This window comes from Falco biarmicus, chromosome 7, assembly GCF_023638135.1.
Source record: "Falco biarmicus isolate bFalBia1 chromosome 7, bFalBia1.pri, whole genome shotgun sequence".
Taxonomy (NCBI): domain Eukaryota; kingdom Metazoa; phylum Chordata; class Aves; order Falconiformes; family Falconidae; genus Falco; species Falco biarmicus.
Window position 1 is genome coordinate 1,740,857 of NC_079294.1, and position 18,550 is coordinate 1,759,406.

Genomic DNA, 18,550 nt, shown 5'->3' on the forward strand with positions numbered 1-18,550 from the left:
CCGGGCGGGGGGCTGCCGAGCCGCCACACGGAGAGCGCAGTCGCCACACGGGCAGCCGGGCTGGCAAGGGCCGCCTCAGCGGGAGCGGGGCTGCCGGGCCGCCCTGCGGGGACCGGCCGGGGAGGGGCGGCCCCACGGGGTGCGGGGCGGGAGCGGCCCCGCTCAGGTTTGTGGGTGCCGGCCGCCCCGAGGGCCCGCCCTCGCCGCTCCGGGCCTGCGGCCGTGCCCGCCGCCGGGGGGAGGCGGACCCCGGGCAGCCCCGCCGGTCGCGTCACGCAGGGCCGGGGCTCGGAGGCGGCCCGGGGCCGGTGATGGGCGTCTGCCGGGCGCGCGGCCGCTGCGGCGTGAGGCGGTGTGTGCGGCGGGGCCCGGCCCGGTGTCACCGGGCAGCGCGTGCCCTCCTGCCGATCGCGCGTGGTCCAGCTCCCTCTCCACGCTGTCGTAGCCGAAAATAAGAAATGCCTTCATTTTCTTCTCTGCGTGAAGAAAACGGTGCGGGTCCATCCCTTTGCATAGTGACATGTCTTCGTGTGCGTTACCAGAATTCTAGTTTCCTCATATGAACAAACCTACTGCCTGGATTCGTACCGCACATCTGGTACACCTGTGTGTGACCAACACTCGTCTGTCTTTAACTTCCATGCATCAGAAATGCTGTATTCGCGCTGTCGTTCCTTTAACATACACATAGAGGAGTATGTCGTAACATTCTGAGGTTGGTAAGATCGTGAAGGAAAAAGTACAAGAAGTAGGGCTGTAGCTTAAACCTTTTCCTGATGTTTAAGGATATTCCCTGTAATTCCCTTTCAGTTCGTCTCTCACATATATGTCGTTAAAGCTAAATACTGCCTTGCATTTCTTGATTGTTCAAATGAGCAAGTTTTGTGCCATTCGGGCATAATGTACTAAGCTGTAAACTAACTCTGTAATAAACCTGCTATTTGACAGGCTAAATTACATGCTAGGGATTGTTTTAGATGGCAAGAAGAAAGTGGCCCTCTTAGAGCTTTCTTGGATGTAGTTCCCTTTTCATGGTCTGGGGTGGAGGGAGTAAAAACCAGACAAAACCGAAACCATCCATGCAGTTTGTATTTTGTGTACATGGAGAGAGGAGGAGCGAAGCAATGGCGATGCGTGAGGGTCGCAGCTGGTGCTGTTACATGGAACAGAGTATGGATGTATTGTCAAGAGGTCTCCATAAACACTATTAACTGCCCTTCTGGGACAAGACCTACTATAACTGAATAATTAAATAGTTAGGTTTGTTTTTTCTGTTAGTTTAGACACGGAAGCAGAGCAATGACGTGCCAACTTTTGTGTTTGGTATGTTTTAAGGTATGCTGTCGTTTGCTTACCAGTTTCTGATGAGTTTTTTGCAGAGCAGTATAGGTTTTTTGAGTGTTTGTGGGTTTTTTTGTTAAATAATAATTTTTGTTAAATAAATAATTTTGTTAAATAATAAATGAGGCCCTTTCTGTGACTGTTACTTGGGCAGTTGGGAAATTCGGAACCCGTTCCTCACTGGCTTGTCTTCTCTGTATATAAAAGCAATTAAAAGGTGGAACAGAGATCAATGAAGTGCTGTTTCATTCCTTGAAAACAATATAAAACCTTACCACAAAAGCAAAACAGTGAGGTAGAGTACTGTATATGGGACAGTATCTAGTTTTAACTAGATTTCATTACTCAGAAAAGCAATTAAAATGGCTTCTTTTTAATTTCAAATTGATATTTTTTTAAAGTCAATTGTTACTGTCTTTTATTCATTCAGCTCGAGTTTAGCGGAGACTGAGGACTGTAGGTTCATATGGAATATCATATCTGCTTTTTTTTAAAGCAATAATTTCTCGTGTATTAAAGTTATATTTAAGACGCTTCCATAAGAAAAGACTAGATGAGGGATTATGTTTCACTCTAAGACCTGGTAGATAGTGTGCTTTGGAAATGGTTGTCAGTGTAACTACACATTTATCAAAGCAAGCTAAGATGTGAGGGGAGAAAGAAGTGTGTAATTCTCCTCCAGGCAAAACACCTCTTCAAGTTTTTTATGCCACTGCAATTGTTTGTATTAGCGATTACATGCTTATAAAGAAATCTGACAAAAATATGCCTCACCAGTATTACTGTACTAATGTACAGTAGTTTTCCATACAGATCTTGACTGAACCTTACATGTGGATATGTACGTTTGTGTCAGGGGTTATTCTGGAGATGTTACTACAGGAAATTGTTATGGTATTCTGCTATTCTGATGAGAGTTGTATGTCTCAATGGTAAATTTCTTCAGGAAAGAGAAGTGTCCTAGGTGTTCATATCAGTTTGGGAAATCTCTCTAAATAAGTTGGTGTCAAAATGCAAAGCATGAAAAGACTGTGTGTGAGTGCAAAACCAGAAAACTGCTAAATTGTGAGGGAACTAAGATAGCGGGTTGTATTCTTGCTCCCAGTTCTTAATCCTGCTTTATGGACAAAATGTTCAGTGCTGTAAATGGAGATATGAGGAATACATGCTTTCTGTGTGTCAACTGGGATTTCAGGTTTTTTTTCTGCTGGAACGTTTTGCCAGCATGCTCACCCCAGCTGGGTGGAGGAGAGGTAAGAAACTCTGCTTTTCTGGGCTGAAACACTGGAACAAGTGAGCGTGCTCACCTGCCAGCTAGTAATGCTTCATCTCCATGCATTTAGCGTGTGACAGGTGAGAGGGAGTTGGGTTTACCTCTCTGATTTGCCTTGCATTTGTCACAGGCTAAGCAGGGGTACTGTGGATTAGCGGCTGTGTTGTACCTTTTGCCTCCATGGCAGCTTGTGTTTGTGCCCTCAGCTAGGACAGTGGCTGTTATCATTAGTTACTATGGTGTTTGATGTTAGTGCTGGGCATAGAGAGAAGAAAAAGTGATCCTTTGGGCCTTAACTGAGGTGTAGAGATGCCGAAACAGAGAGACTGCTGGAGGAAAAAGTACTATTTCAAACAGCTGTGTAAAGCAAATCCTTTCTAGCTCGCAGCTTGGCACAAGTGCCAGACTGTGCTTGCCACTTACAGGGCTCCTGCTTTAAACTGTTACCTGTAGTGAAAACTTCGTTGTGCTTCATTCAGAAATAGCCCGTAGATATTTCTTTAAACTGGGAGAATCCGCTTTTAAAGGTAAGCTGCTTCGCGACAGCAGTGTTTTTGCTGTTTGGTTGGTGCAGGTTGGTCTGTGTAAAACTTGGAAACCTTGTTATAAAACATAACTGCTCTCTGAGGACATCCTTGGAGGATTCTTTTCCAGTGCTGAGTGTTTACTTACTGCCTAGATGTTACAATGGGCAGACTTGAAAAAAGTGTGAAGAAACCCCACACCTATGTTAACATGGAACTAAGCAGTGTGATTTAAAACAGGGTGAGGAAGGCTGCTTCAGAACTGAACTTAGATCTTAAAAAAAATAAAGGATTGTGAAGGTTATTTGTATGAAGTTGATATATATGGAACTAAACTAGATTCTGCTGATGATATTTTACCTGTGCTTTTAATAATTCGGAGGGCCAGATGATACAATGCAGTGGTTTCAGTGTGAGCTTCTGATTAAGTAGGGATGTTAGAGGATTCAAAGTATCTGCCGTGAGCACAGCAGCTATTTCCAAATGCCAGTTTTACTAAACTGTTATAACTTGAGAGATGAAGGGAGAAAGCAAGTAACTGCTCAATTAGATACTGACACTTAACATAAAATTGGCTCATATCAGCCAGAAAGTCATGATGGCAGAAGGATTACTCTGCAGTGTCCAGTCATTTCACCATCTGTAACATGTAAGGTATTTACCTAAATGGTATCATCAGTAATGAAAACATTTTGAAAATCTGTATTTCTGCAATCTTATTTAAACTGAGTAGGCAAAAGGATAGATTTGTTTAAAAAATGGCAGTGAATGTCATTAGGGTGTAAATCAATTGAACCGATGTCCTGAACACCGCTACCTGCTGTAGTGGATCGGGCTGTGGTGTGCCTCTCACTTGTTTGTTCCCATCTTCTCTCGCTTCAGTATTCAGGGAGTTTTTACCATTGGATACCTTTGTTTCTTAAAACCTAGAGTGGGAACAAAAGAACAGAGAATAAAGAAGCATCTGAGCTTCCTGTATTATTACTTTGATCAGCAGAGAAGCACTGGGTGATGTTAGCATATAAATAAATGAAAGGCTGAATTCAATGGCTGAGCTATTTTTTATTCAGTTTGCCTGTGTAACACTTATTAAATTTGTTTTGGGTGGTGTTAGTACATTTAAGAATATTGTTCAGCTCTTCTGTGTTTGTTTATTTGGTAGGCAGGATACAGATGAGTAACTGTTTCTTAGGATGAGAGTAATTAAATTTGTGTGTACAGGAGCTTTGTGGGTCAATTAAAATAGGAAGACAAGCAAAAAAAGAATGTCTGTTTTGAATGCTGAAATGTAGGGTACTTACAGTATGTCAGCACAAGGAGGTCTTTATTAAATGCTGAAATGTAAGGCTTCCTGATCTGGGAAGTAATATTTAGGAACGTAGGTATCTGAAAAAAATATGGCCAATACAGGTACTTAGCATGTGTGTGCACATTCTAAATTGTTTTAAGCTTTTATAAGTGAAAACACAGCTAAGTGTACACAACAAGGAAATTTAATGTTAAAACATGGAATGAAAGCTACTCTTTACAGTTACCAGCAGTCATTGCAGACAGAGGGTGTTAGCACTTGCTTTTTATACTTGTCTGGGAACTCTGTGCAGCAGCAGTGAGCCACTCCTGAGAAAATGGCTTAGTTTTCTAATTACTAAACACATCTGATAGCATCTTCTTTTCATAGGGTCATTTATATCTTGCGAGCAAAGAAATAATCTTCTGGTTCTCTCCGAGGCCACGTGAGCGTGGAGCCAGATGAGCACCGCTGCCTGAGCAGAGCAGAGGCACTCATCCAGCCTGGCGGGTCCATGTGGACCAGCACTTGGGCAAGTGCGTCTGGGCAGCTAGAAAAGCATCCAGTTACTCATTTTAGATCAGGAACATGATTGTATTTGTTTTGCCTCCAGCCTGTTTGCTGTCCTGCAATTAAAAACTTGACCTCAAATCTATCTTAATTCTTTCCTGTTATTCTGCTGTGAAGCTTGTATAGTTTTGTGAGGGCAAGGCTCGCTGGGGCAAAAGAGTGTGTTTGGCGTGCTGGCTTCTGCGGAGTGGGTGAATCCCAGTAAAATCCTGTGTGCTTTGTGCCCATTGGGGCACATTTCTTTCCCACGATGCCTCTAGGACAGGCCATGCCACTAGGAGTTGGGTTTTGGGAGGGAGGTTTTCTGCAAAGAGCAAACAAGTAAAAGATGCCTTGTGGTTCTGAGTAAAATCATTAAACAGTGGTTGCACGTGACAGTTTGGGTGGGAAAGTCGCATAATGCCATGTTAACCCAACACGTTCTGTCGTTGACAGATACATTTTGAAATTGAGTGATAAAAGGGATCACCTTGTGTCTTCTGGTATGGTACTAGGGATTGAATCTTGCTCCTGTAATATGTGTTTGTCATTATTAAGGGTGATCTGAAGGGAAACCACTTTCACCTTCGTGGTATCCTTTTCTGAATGATTTCTTCAACCAGACACAAAAGTTTCATGTTTTCTCTTGTTTTCTAACCTCTTTGCTTTCTTCACAGCCCTGTCTCTTGGCAGACAGTTTTTGATTTTAGGATGGGTTGTTTGTTTTTTTCCAGATGGCTGTTAAGCAATGTGACATATCCAGATGAAAGTTTCATGGAAAACATGAATCTTAATACACTTACCATAGGGAAAGCTTTCAGGTGCTTTGTTCTGTCTGTTAACTTCTGCTGGAAGTGGGTATTTGGTAAGAGAGGTCAATCATTCTGTTGCCGTCTGCTCTGTGAAGGTCTAGCATATAGCATATAGAAACCTGAATCTAGATAGCTTCAGTCTAAAAAAAAATAATTAAATGAGGGCTGTTACCTAACAATTTCTGGCAGCTGTTTATTCTGTATGGATAAAGGCTAGGTGTTTATTATGAAGTAATAAAATTTGCTGTTGTTCAGCCACAGCCATCGGTATCAAGGTGGCAATTGTTTGTCATAGTTTTTTGTAACTTCAGAAGTTCTCAATCTGTTCCGTAATTTTTGAGGACAAAAGACTTGGAAGAAGTTAGGTGCTAGTTTTTAGACTGTATATTGAAAGAGAGAACAATTTGAAGACCAGATACTCAATCTGTGTTTTTGTGTATATAAGGTTAAAACAATTAAGTTATTAACAGTTTAATAATTTAACAAATATAAAATGTGTTGTAGTAAGTTAATACGAAGTTTGCTTCAGGTTTTGTAGTATTTTTAAGAAGTGTTAGAAATCAGAATGATCTTTCAGAAGAACAATTAATCAAAGCCTTTCAAGAGCTGACTGGTTTTATTTTTGTCCTCCACCAGAAGCAAAAGCTAAAGGCATTTATTTATTAAGTGAATACTATCATATTTAGGGTGTTGACAGCACTTTTGTTTATGCATTAACACCTGTGACTTTGGAAATAATTTAAAATTATCTTTCTTACTATTGTTATAACGATGATGGCATCTTTTGTAATCAAAGAAAAACAAGATTCCAGTTGACAGAGCTATTAGGGTAACCATTGTTAACGACATGTTTTGTAGTTGAAGGAAAATAAAACTGCAGTTGACAGAGGAATAAAATATTGTGATAGTTTTGTTTCTAAAGTGTGTTTGATGCAAATATTGCGGGGGGCGTGTGTGGGTTTTTTAAGAATCTAAAGTCCTAGAACAAATGAAACGTGAAAATCAGGCAGGCTGGTTTTACTAGTTGAAAAAACATAAAGCTAGTGTATGTTCTAAATTGGTAAGTGTAAGAAGTATGTAACACATTGCTAATTATGTGTTACTTTTTCTTTAATAAAGATAACAGATGAATTTTAGAACAGATTTTTTTTTTTTTGGTGCGATATTTGTAGCTTGTTTGTCAACAGGTGGCAGCTACGTTTTGGGTGCTCTGAGAGTTGTATTGCTTTAAAGTAAAGGAAAAGTCTTAGGAGTATCCTGTAGACTACAGCTATGAACTGAATGGTAAAAACAACAGAAGGACAATATTTTCAGTAGTTCTTCCTTTTTGGAGTAAGTTTATATATGTGATTCAAGTTAAGAAAAATAATTTAATTGCTTTCATTCAGCTTTCATGATAGGCAGCTGCCCTCTGTTTGGAGTTAAACATGTTATCTTTAATAGTGATGCAAGTTTACTTTAGATGTTCAAGGACTGGCTGCATTGCGCTTGCATTTCCCTGTTGGCGCTTGGATTGTCATGCTTGGTCAGTGCCATGCTTGTTCCTCTCGAACGGCACCCACACGTCATAAACCAGAAACCTTAAGAATTGCATTTTTGGCTATTGTAATATTGTGATAGAAAGTTTAGTGTGAATTTCTGATTGTTTAATGTACCTGTTAACTGCAGCCTAAGCTTTTTGCCCAGGACTACCTCTGTTACGTGTTCTGTGAGACACTAGTATTTGGTGTCAGGTGCAGGAGGTGTGCTTGCTCACCGAGTTCCTCCGTTCAGAGGTGGTAGTGAGGATGTTTGTTGTTCCTTCTTGACAGCTGCGTGTTCAGAGGCACCTGTGCATGAGGAGAAGTTTGTTCTATGGCCTCAGAGCTGGGTGCCAGGGAGGATGGCAGCTGCTCGGAGCTGGCAAAACCCCTTTATCTGCAATATCTGGAGAAAGCTCTGCAACTGGATCAGTTTTTACGACAGACATCTGCCATTTTTAACAGGAGTATATCCAGGTACCAAAACCTTTTCTGTTTTTCCTTGGGGACATAAGGAAAGAGAAGCATTTTTATTATATCGTTCGAAGGCCACACCACATTAAGGATTTAGTAGTGACTTGTTCATTATAAACTCCGCTCCTTTAAAGGTTTTGGACTGTGCTTCTTCTACCTGGCACTAATAATTCAGTATGTTGCCAGCCCATGTACAAATGAGCACAATGTTTTAAAGCTTTCTTGCATAGCCGAGTGCCCAAAACTGCCTGCAAAAAGTAGGAGGAAGAAACGCAAAGTTGATTTTTCAGGGACTTGGCCTGTGGCCAGAAGCGAAATGCAGAGACTCTGGTGAGATGCAGAGTTTTTATGTAAAGTAAGTTGTAGCCATGAGAAGCGAGTCATCAGGGTACGTTTCTGTCCTGGAACAGTTTACATTTAATTTCACTGTTGTTTTGGAATTGTAGAGTTACAGAACTGATAACTGTATAGGTAACAGAAAACAGGTGTATTTACAAGCATGAAATAAGACCCACTCAAGGAGTAGAAAAAATATAGTTTCATAGTTCTCACATATACAGTAGTCAGTAGTGCTGAGGACTTGATGTTAGTTTCTTGCTTATTTCATGCTTCTCAAATTAGATACCTAGTTAAAGGCTGAAGGTGCAGGTTGATGGCATAGCCAGGCCGGTCTGATGATTAACTGCTGCTGAGGGGTTGATGGGAAATTATTAACAGCAATATTTCTAATGTGTAAAATTATATCTGAAGCTTGTCTCAAGGTTTGAGAATTGAGACAATGGCCACATGTAAGAAAGTCGTGTGGGTGTCTTCTCTTTTGAGTATTTTTCCTTTCATTGTCACCACATTACATGTTGCCTTGCAGTGATGAAAGTGAAGATGGATTGGATGACAATCCTTTGCTGCCTCAGTCTGGGGATCCCCTGATGCAAGTTAAGGAAGAGCCTCCAAACTCTTTGCTTGGGGAGTCTTCTGGAGCAGGGAATTCCGGGATGCTGAACACACATTCCCTGAATGGAGTACTGCAGCCAGGTAGGCAGGCGCTAGGTTGAATCTTTGCTTTCTTTGGGATAAGCTGGGAAAAGCAGTATTTCTTAAGAACTTTATTTTTTCTCTAAACAGAACCAAAGTCTGAAAAAGGGAGCTTGTATAACTTTTCCAAACTGAAGAAAAGCAGAAAGTGGCTGAAGGTAAGAATGTTGGAAAGAATGCAGCTATTGTGACATCTGTGACTGGAGTTTCAGTCAGCACCTTGTAGACAGCAGTGAGCAATTCCATCGTGTTGTCTGATGTAGGTCGTGGTGTAGAAACGTAAGCAAGGAGATGACGGCAAGAAAGTTGAGCAGTGGTCAAAGCATTGCCACAAATTATCACAAATACTTTTTCCCAATACAGTAAGTTTACAGTAAGTTTGTTCTCCGTAGTCCATTTAGTTTTACTTTACACGTGCTACGGAGAGTTCAGGAAGCTAGACTAATGTGTTTTAAGAGCTGCTTTAAATCACGTGATGCAATTTAGTTGATGCAAAATCTCCCACTAAAAGGTGATAGAAATAAAAGGTGTAGCATAAGGTGATAGAAAGCTGTGGTAATATTTTGTGTTGCTGAAAAGAGGGCTAGAGGGCTGCAAATGAATTCTTTGGTCTTGTTCTGTATTGGGTGGTTGTTTGCTGCACTTTGTTTTTTGTTTTTTTTTTTTTTTGGTTTGGGTGTTGGTTTTTTTTGAGGTAACTGGAGCTATGGTCCCTTGCTAAGAGGAAAGAAATGGGTTTTTTGGGGGTTTGATTGGCTGGGGTTTTTTGGTTGGGTTGGTTTTTTTTTCATTGAGAAAAAACACTTACCAAAGCAACAAGTACATTCTGCAGAGGCTTCTCATCTTGGAAATGGAAAGAAAGAAGAGTATGTGATGGCTGATAACGAATATTGTATTAGACTTTGGGTAGAACAAAACAGAATTATAGTCTTTGTAGATTTGAGGCTTTCATTTTCATTGTGTAGCAAAATGGACGGTAAGCATTTCAATTTTGGTTAGCAGCAGCATTTTAGTTAAATTTCACGGTGAGTATACATTCAGAATCTTGAAGTAATTTTAGTACGCTGTCAAAATTAAAAAATTATCTATTATGAACTGTATTACATGGATGTTTGGGACTCCCTTGAAAATTTGTTTCTATGATGAACTCAGGACAGGGTCCAAACAAGGATGGAAGGAGAGAGTGGAATGGTGGCTTTATGCCACCTTTGTGTTTTTATTGTACTGTGGCCTTGTGTAGTTAGCAGCAACAGGTTGCCAAGAGGTCTGACAAGAGCCAAACCTGCTACAGCTAATGCTGGTGGAAGGGGCAGAGTAGCAGGATAAACTACAAATGGGGCAGGAAAGCACTTGGAACCATACATAACAAAGTGCCCCTACTGGTATATCCTGGGTTTTCTTGCTGCCGCTTGTCTGAGACCAGAAAGTGGATTCTAAAATGACTTAACTATGATGAAACTAGCAGAAAACTACCTCCCTCAGATCAGAACGTGTGTATTGGATTCACTGCTACAGAGTACTGTACCTCAGAAAAAGATTTTCCATTTGAGGCGTTTTAGATGGAAGATGCTTTGTAAACACTCAGTATCGTTGCTGGGCCAGACCCACAGCCCTTTATTCGATAAAAGCTCAAGAGTGCTTTGTGTAATAAACAGTTCAGTTTAGGGACTTGCAATTATTGAAGTAATTCCCATTTATTCTTGTTAGAGTATCCTTCTGAGTGATGACTCCAGTGACACAGATTCACCAAGTGATGAGGACGGAGAGGAGGACGAATTTTCCCTTTCAAGGGAGGAACTTCACAATATGCTGCGATTACACAAATATAAGAAACTGCATCAAAGCAAATACAGCAAAGACAAAGAGGTAAAAATCCAGAATTTTTACATTTCCTTGATTTTTATTCTTTCCTGTAACTGCATTATTTTAACTGCTCTTATATTTTTATCGAAAAACATAAGGTTTTGTGGATTGGAAAACATCCTGTTAAGTAGACTAGAACAGTTTTAACATTGGTTGCAGAGAAGGCTTGTTTAATTACATACAGACCGAAAAGCTGTTGATGCCTTATGCTGAGAATCTGTCAATAATTTATGTAGCTAGTACTGGCACAGGTGTTACATAGAGCTTCCACAATGCTCCGTCCCAGTGACTAGAGCAAATATAGGGCGCTAGAATGCAAGATTTGGATAACATATGTATGAAAACTGAGGTGCTGTGGGTTAAATTCCAATACGTGTAGTAGCTGCTGTTCAAGACTAAAATTTATATTTAAACCTAAAGCAGTATACTTGCATCATCGTTGAAGTGATGAGTAGGAAGGCAGTGTTTACATTCTTGAAAGGGAATTCCTAATTCTCCTTACTGTTTCCTGTCGATCTTTGGGAGTTTGCTTCACATTTTTCTTTCTTGCTTTTCTTTTTTATTTTGGGTTTTCTTCTCATATTCTCTTTTTTCCCTTCTTATAAGAAAATAGTCTGCCACATTTCTATATTTTTGTTATTATTAGGCCACATTCTATGACCGTTTTGTTTATAATGATATATTTCTTCAAATTTATAAGAACTTTTGCAGAAATTATTTTCGTTGCTGTTTTGAATCGCACCAGAAAGTAGTCTCAGGTGAAGGAAGTCATCCTATTCTGCTATCAGAGGATGTCTCTGAAATTAAATTTGTCTTCTTGTTGCATATTCTTTTGAAATTTCTCCAGAAGAGTGAAGAAATATTTTCCCACTCGGGTCTTTGATTCTGTCCACTTCCTCCCTTTACTTGTTAAGTTCTAAACTGAGATTGTATTAGTGTCTTGAAATACTACATAACTACACAAATAGCCATACACCCAATTTTTACACAGGTCATAATTTTTGTTAGGTTTTACACAAGTATTTATTTCCAGACTAGTAAGAAATAATACCCAGTGGGAATAACCGGGGTATTGTCAGATCAGCAGTACACAGTTATGAGTGGGGGAAACACATCTGTCCAAAAAAATATGTTTATGCTGATGTTCTCCCCTTTCAAAAATCTTTCGTTAACTTAATAGTATGCTTAGGTTTTAAATTGTTAATTTCTGACCTGTGCTGTCTTTAATTTGCCTGTTTATGTGTAACCTGTGTATAGTTCTTTTATTCAGCTGAAATATTATGCTGGGAATATACTGAATTTTTTGATAATTTGGGGTGGGGGGAAGCTGAGGCAGCTGTATTTTTGCTTAACCATCTGAATGTTCAAATTGTTTGTCCTTGTGGAAATCTTTTAAATGCCTCCTATCTAAACCCATCCTTTTACATCGCTTGGAATGATGAAGTAGAACATGTATGTCATTTGGGAATGCAAGCAACACCAGTAAGAGGACCATAATTGGATCACTACATGTAATGTGCTGCCTTGCTGGGCAGGACCCATACGGAACAGATAGAGCAGTGTGCTTGGAAGTGTAAATTTCACTGCCTGCTCTTCCTGCCTTACCTGGTGGGCTTGGCTCCCTGTGCAGGACTTGGAGGCCACCTCTGGGAGCAGTGGTTTCACTTTGGACACTGTATGATCCTTGATAACAATGCTAAGTATGGAGAGGTGTATGTTTTCTGATCTCTCCTCTGTGATCAAGATCTGAACTTTTTTACCTGCTATCTCTGTTATCTGCTATATGTTTTGCACTCCTGTGCTCATTTACAACCACTTCAGTTGCAGCAATATCAATACTACAGTGCAGGACTGCTGTCAACGCATGATCCTTACTACGAGCAGCAGCGCCACCTGCTAGGGCCCAAGAAAAAGAAGTTTAAAGAAGAGAAAAAATTAAAAGGTAAATTTGCTAACCTTGTGTTTTACAATGGTTGCTGTGATTAAACTTCTTTCCTACATCATTTCCTTTGAATAAACATAGATGTTTCAAACTTTAGGGTTTTGCATTGAAATAGCCAGTTCTGTCAATGAAAAAATCTTCAGGACATACTGTGCTTTATCTTCTGGCTTCTAGAAAGCTAGAGTGGAAAAAAAAGAAGTGTGAATTGAGAGTTCGTGGCTTTAGATTTTCTTTGTGGGCCTCTGAATCTAGAATGAAGGAGTTAACACAGTGAATACCTTAGAGCTTTATTCATTGCTTCAAAATCCATAAATGCCATTGTATATCATGGTCCATTTACTCAGAGTTTTTTGGAAACATGATGGTTCCTTGAAAAATGCAAGAACTTCTCCAGTACCTGCTGCAGTTATTCCTCAATATGGAATTTTAGTGAATAAGAAATGATAGGGACTGAAAGTGTTTTCTGGAAACAGAGGTAACTCAGAATTGATGCCCAGTGTGAGTTAAAATAGAATTACTTCTGTAACCTCTCAGCTGGAGTTTCTCAGATGCATGTTTGCCAGGAAGTGCCGTTTCCTTTCTTGATCGAGCTGGTAGCAGCATAAATCTGTAAGGAAGCAGGAAGAAAAGGCTATGAACTGTCACAGTAAGGTGAATTCTCTCCAGTGCAAGTACTTAAGTTTTGAGCTGTTTTTTATAGGGGCCTGTTTTGGGCTTTCTTCCTTCCTATCTTTCTGCAAGTTCCTTGTGACTGTGGTTTTGTTTTTTTTGTCTCTCTCCACTAATCTTGAAGTATCCATGATTTTGCATACTCACAAAAATGTGATTTGCATCTGATCCAGTACCAATTTCTTCTGAAAGCTGGTATCTCTAATACATGGTAACGTGCCAATCTCTTTCAGCTACTGAGAAGTTTTGTTTAATACTTACCCTACCAAACGCTAATGTTGTTACCTTTGTATGTCTTACTTTTTTATATGTCTTTAAGTAGAACTTTACCACAATTCAAGAAATATTGCATCAAGTCCCAGACATTTTGATTCCTAAGGTGTGTTTCCCTGGGTGGAAAAATTGCATTTCACCACCCTTTTTATGAAACAGGAAAATCTTTCCGCTATAAAGTAATGAGAAGATTTCTAATTTATGATAAGTGGATGGTATCAGAATTGGCAAACACTGATAAGTTTGGCTTTTTGGTTGGTTCCACACATAAATTGACTAGGATAGTTTACTCAAGGAAAGATACCTGACTAAGTGTGTTCCAAAACCAGGAAAATTAATTTATTTTTATGATCATTGTTGCCATGCAGGCAAGTTGAAAAAAGTAAAGAAAAAGAGGAGACGGGATGAAGAACTCTCTTCAGAGGAGTCACCGCGACGCCATCATCACCAGACCAAAGTTTTTGCCAAGTTTTCTCATGATACACCACCACCTGGGGCCAAGAAAAAGCATTTGACTATCGAGCAACTTAATGCACGTCGGCGGAAGGTGTGGCTCAGCATTGTTAAAAAGGAGTTGCCAAAGGTGAGCTTGACTAATGGCTCTAGGTCAATGAACACAGCAAGGCAGTCAGATAAAAAATTAACTTAGGGAGCTGGCACTTGGAAAAACAGAGTGAAGTAAGGCCTGCTTTTTCTGGTGGTCATTAATGACCAAACTGATATTCGGTAATCCGTAAGCGATGTGTATTTGAATTTTTTATCACCGGTGATATCCAAGTGATCATGCAGTGCTTTGCCACTGCTTTTGTTTGGCTATCCAGCCTTTTTCTATTAACAGTACAGTAAGCTGTAGCAGGTACTCCTGCTAATGTACAGGATAGAGCAAACCAGTATCTAGCTTTTACATAAAGTTTGGGAAAGGAATGTTTCAATCGTTGTAGCTTGCGTGGGTTTTGAAGCTTATTTCAGAAACAGTCTAGGGAAGAGTGTATCGTTTACAGGACAAGCTTCAGGCACATTTGAAATAGAAAGCTGGATTTACACTTGCTGGTTTTCTGAGATATGGTTGGAGTGGACATTACAACCTGCTTTTTGGAGTTCACAGTTAACAGACTTCGAATTCTAGGAAATTAAATATGAGTGATGGCTGCATCATCCTCTGTGAACTTACAAGCCAGGGAAAGAATATGTGCAGTGTGATAGACCTTATATTTTCAAGACTGATTTTGATCATGTGAAGAACATTAACTCTTAAGAATTAATTGCACATTATTCTTAACATCTTTGGGAAACAGTGGAAATTTTTGTTGTTTACTTCAGTGGTAACAGTGAAGTAGGAGAACCCTGCTTTGCAATAGTAGTAATTAAAGAAATGATCCTGGAAAATGAGGAGTTTTTACATGCTTCCTTCAGGAGTTGGAACACGTTTATGTATGCCTTCAGTAATTAAGAATGGAAAGCTGTTTTGGTCAGAATAAAAACCACATACAGTACCTGTACCCAGCTACACAGTAGTGTACAAGGCTGAAGTTGGCATGTTTATCTGCTGAGGACTGGATAGTGATCTTACTGTGAAGCCATTACCCTTTAACTAATTTTAAGATGGTATTCTTTTATAGGCATACAAACAAAAAGCCTCAGCCCGCAACCTTTTCCTAACCAACAGCAAAAAGGTAAGTGTTGTTTAGCTTTACACTGGTACTTGTACTGGATGTGATAAGCAAACTGTAACCTCTTTAAGTTTCTTCCATTTCTTACAATACGGACTATGCTAGCAGGGCATATAGGAGAAAGCACTGTATAGAAGTAATTTGTCATTTAGTATAAGGCTTTTCGGTTTTTTAGATGTCTCATTTTTGGCATATTTTGTAAGCAAAGGATGAAACGAACAACATGGATTTCTTCCATGAGATCTTTTTGGCTTTTTTAAGATTTAGTTGGTACATTTTTAATTTACTGGTCTTTGATAGTAAATTAATGACTTCAGTACACTTTGGCTTTTGAACTGCCTGTCTATCTGCTAGCTAGAACTTGATGGTTTAAGCATTCTTGTTTAAATCAAAGGGGCTCTTGGAATATTAAATCTGTTAATTTACATAAATATATAGGAGCTGAGATTAAAAATAGAACAATTTTTTGCTTAAGTGATTGCAAAAGGAACGTATCAGAGTCTTCTCTGAGAAACGTCATTGTTTCCACCTAGAAGGAGTTATTTAAGAACACTTGGTAATGGCTTTCTGAGCATTTTTCAAGTGTTACACTCAAGTGTCTAATTCATTTGTATGGCTAATGAAAAGGTAGTCAAATATATGGCTGGGAATCACCCGAGACAAGAAGATGTCGAAAATTTTCTATTCTGTATATATGTTCTCAAGAAAAGGGAGTATTTTCTGTTTAAAGGATGCAGAAAACAGGACCTGCATGCGTATATGCCTAAGAAGCTTTGCTGTAGGTAGGTTCTCTCCTATGGTCCTCCTTAGCCAGCCGACTGGATTGCTTTGTGATGTCTGGGCCGATGGCCTGTGATTATTGTACTTGTAGGGATCACAAACTGCATTTTAGCAAGTAAGTGATGCAGCTGACTTACAGGGTTTGAAATTCCACTTTTTTTTTTCTTTGTTTCGTTTGATCATTTGAAACCTGTGTGTTAGAATTGTTGATGTGCAGATTTTAGCAGAGGAAAAAACCGCTGTCAAAACCAACAAACCCAGCAATTTTGATCATTATGTCAACGGCATTAATTTATTTATCCTAGAATGAAAAAATATATTGTATTATGCTGCTTCATGACATGGTAGGAAAACGGTAGGATGCTCTCCCACTTCTCAGTGTATTAACGTAAATGGGACTGTGTTCCACCAAGACTGCTATTGCAGCAGCCTTATTAAAATAGTGAGAAAAGAACCCCAGGAAAGGGCCTGGAATAGGTGAGTCGGAGTTGCAGGCAGGCCTTGAACTTGGATCTGCTGAGTCCCTTTCAGGAGCCTACCCACCAGATCAGTCCTTTCAGTGCCGTGCCACGCTGGAACTGTCTTCAGGTTTTGTCTTCACCATCTTAGGAGGTTTTTGGAAGTTTATGTTCTCTCATGCCATTTCAGAAGCATTACTGCTGAGTAAAGTATCACAGTTTTTTCTCTTCTGAAGGATCAGACTTGGTTATAATTAAATTTGATGTTGTTCGTTGCTGTTTTGTTTTGTGTTTTTTTAATCTGCCCCCTTTACCACTGTTTCCAAAATCTTACTTCTCTCTAGCTTGCCCATCAGTGCATGAGGGAGGTACGTCGAGCTGCTCTCCAGGCCCAGAAAAACTGTAAGGAAACGCTACCACGGGCACGTCGTCTTACCAAGGAGATGCTTCTCTATTGGAAAAAGTATGAAAAGGTGGAAAAAGAACATCGCAAACGAGCTGAGAAAGAGGCTCTGGAGCAACGCAAGCTGGATGAGGAGATGAGAGAGGTACAGCAGAACCACAGATTGCTGATAACTAACCTGTTGAGGAAGCACAGAAGTGACCAGATAACTCGAGTTTCTAAATCCAAGCCATGAAATTCAGTTATTTGTTCTGTGTCAGCAATATCCCACCTATTTCTTCTGCTATCTTAAAATTCTTTATATGATTCTTCTAATGTTAGCTAGAGGTGATTTAAAAAAAAAAAAAGGCCTTCAAGTTGCGTGCATTCTTTACAAGTGAGTGAAGGGATTAGAGAAGCAGAGTGTGTGTCAGACATACCTATCTCAGTGCAGGTAAGGGCCAGCCTTTTGTGATGGTTTGTATATCACTCTGGGTCCAGAAGGCAAGCCACCTTTTCATTCACATTGAACTGTCTTTTTTTTTTTTTCCTTCCTTCTTTTTCCCCTGCTGTAAACTGATACTGTCATTTTTATATGGGGCACGGAATTTTTTCTGTGATTGCTCTTTTGTTGGCCAAGTGACAGCTTCATGGACTCCATTATGGAGCAAGAGGGGCTGAATGTAAGAAAAAGCTTCCTTGCCAAAGCTCTGTAGTGGATTTGTGGTTGTTACCTTACATGTGCGGTGATGAGCTAAGGTTGAGTCTTTAGAATACCTTATGTTTAGTTTTGTGCTTAAAGTATGCTTTTATTTATTGTGTTCCTCTCATTCTTGCAAATTCATAAGCATTTTGTGAAGGTTTCAGCTGACTTAGATTCATTGACATCTTCTAGCTATAGCATTTTTTAACCAGAACCTAAGAATGAACAGTTTCTGCAATGTCTTGCTCAACACTGAACAATGATAATATCTCAACTGTATTACCTCGTGATGTATTTCACATATTCTACCATAATTCTTTTTATTAATCAATAACAGAATGTTGAAGTTAGGTTGTCACAAGAGCATTTTTTTAACTGTTCAGTTCTATTACTGTATACCACTAAAATACTGTTTGTTTTTGTCAGTCTTTAAAAGTTTTGTTTACACTGAAAAATTCAAACTTTCTTTCATTAGATTATGGTGTTCTTTGCCATGATTACTGCACTTAAAAGAACTTTTCATTTGCAACAATTTTATATTTTAGTACAGATGTTTGTGGTGGTGGTCAGTGTTACTGTGTCAACTAGTATACTAGCATTTTGATGTCACAGCGATGTGCGTAACATAATCCAGATAGATCAGTTGTTGATATATTGTTAGAGTAAAAAATTTCTGTTTAATGATGTTTTAAACATTAAACTTTTGTCTGTATTTTTTCCCCGTTCATCTGTTCTTTGTAAATGCTCTTCTCTTAGGCTAAGAGACAGCAACGAAAACTTAACTTCCTGATCACGCAAACTGAATTATATGCCCATTTTATGAGTCGTAAACGAGATATTGGACATGATGGAATACAGGAGGAAATCCTACGCAAACTGGAAGACAGCTCTACCCAAAGGCAGATTGATATTGGCGGAGGAGTAGTGGTCAACATCACCCAAGAAGATTATGGTAAGTGATTAATCGACAGTGCTTCCCATTCACTCTTCTGAAATA

At 39.6% G+C, this 18,550-nt stretch overlaps 1 protein-coding gene across 4 annotated transcripts in view; it reads left to right on the forward strand.

Moving 5' to 3' along the window:
- INO80 (INO80 complex ATPase subunit) overlaps positions 1-18,550 on the forward strand; it is a 67,171-nt gene that overhangs the window by 532 nt on the left and 48,089 nt on the right. Inside the window, exons 1-10 of one of the 4 annotated variants that reach the window (XM_056346802.1) lie at positions 464-5,840; positions 7,599-7,784; positions 8,647-8,813; positions 8,904-8,971; positions 10,521-10,679; positions 12,498-12,618; positions 13,929-14,143; positions 15,180-15,233; positions 16,813-17,016; positions 18,310-18,505. In XM_056346802.1, the coding sequence (XP_056202777.1) occupies positions 7,642-7,784; positions 8,647-8,813; positions 8,904-8,971; positions 10,521-10,679; positions 12,498-12,618; positions 13,929-14,143; positions 15,180-15,233; positions 16,813-17,016; positions 18,310-18,505 (1,327 nt within the window). In that variant the 5' untranslated portion in view covers positions 464-5,840; positions 7,599-7,641. Of the gene's footprint in view, positions 1-463; positions 5,841-7,598; positions 7,785-8,646; positions 8,814-8,903; positions 8,972-10,520; positions 10,680-12,497; positions 12,619-13,928; positions 14,144-15,179; positions 15,234-16,812; positions 17,017-18,309; positions 18,506-18,550 lie in introns of those variants that run through there. The other 3 variants (XM_056346803.1, XM_056346804.1, XM_056346800.1) reach the window with 3 other exon arrangements.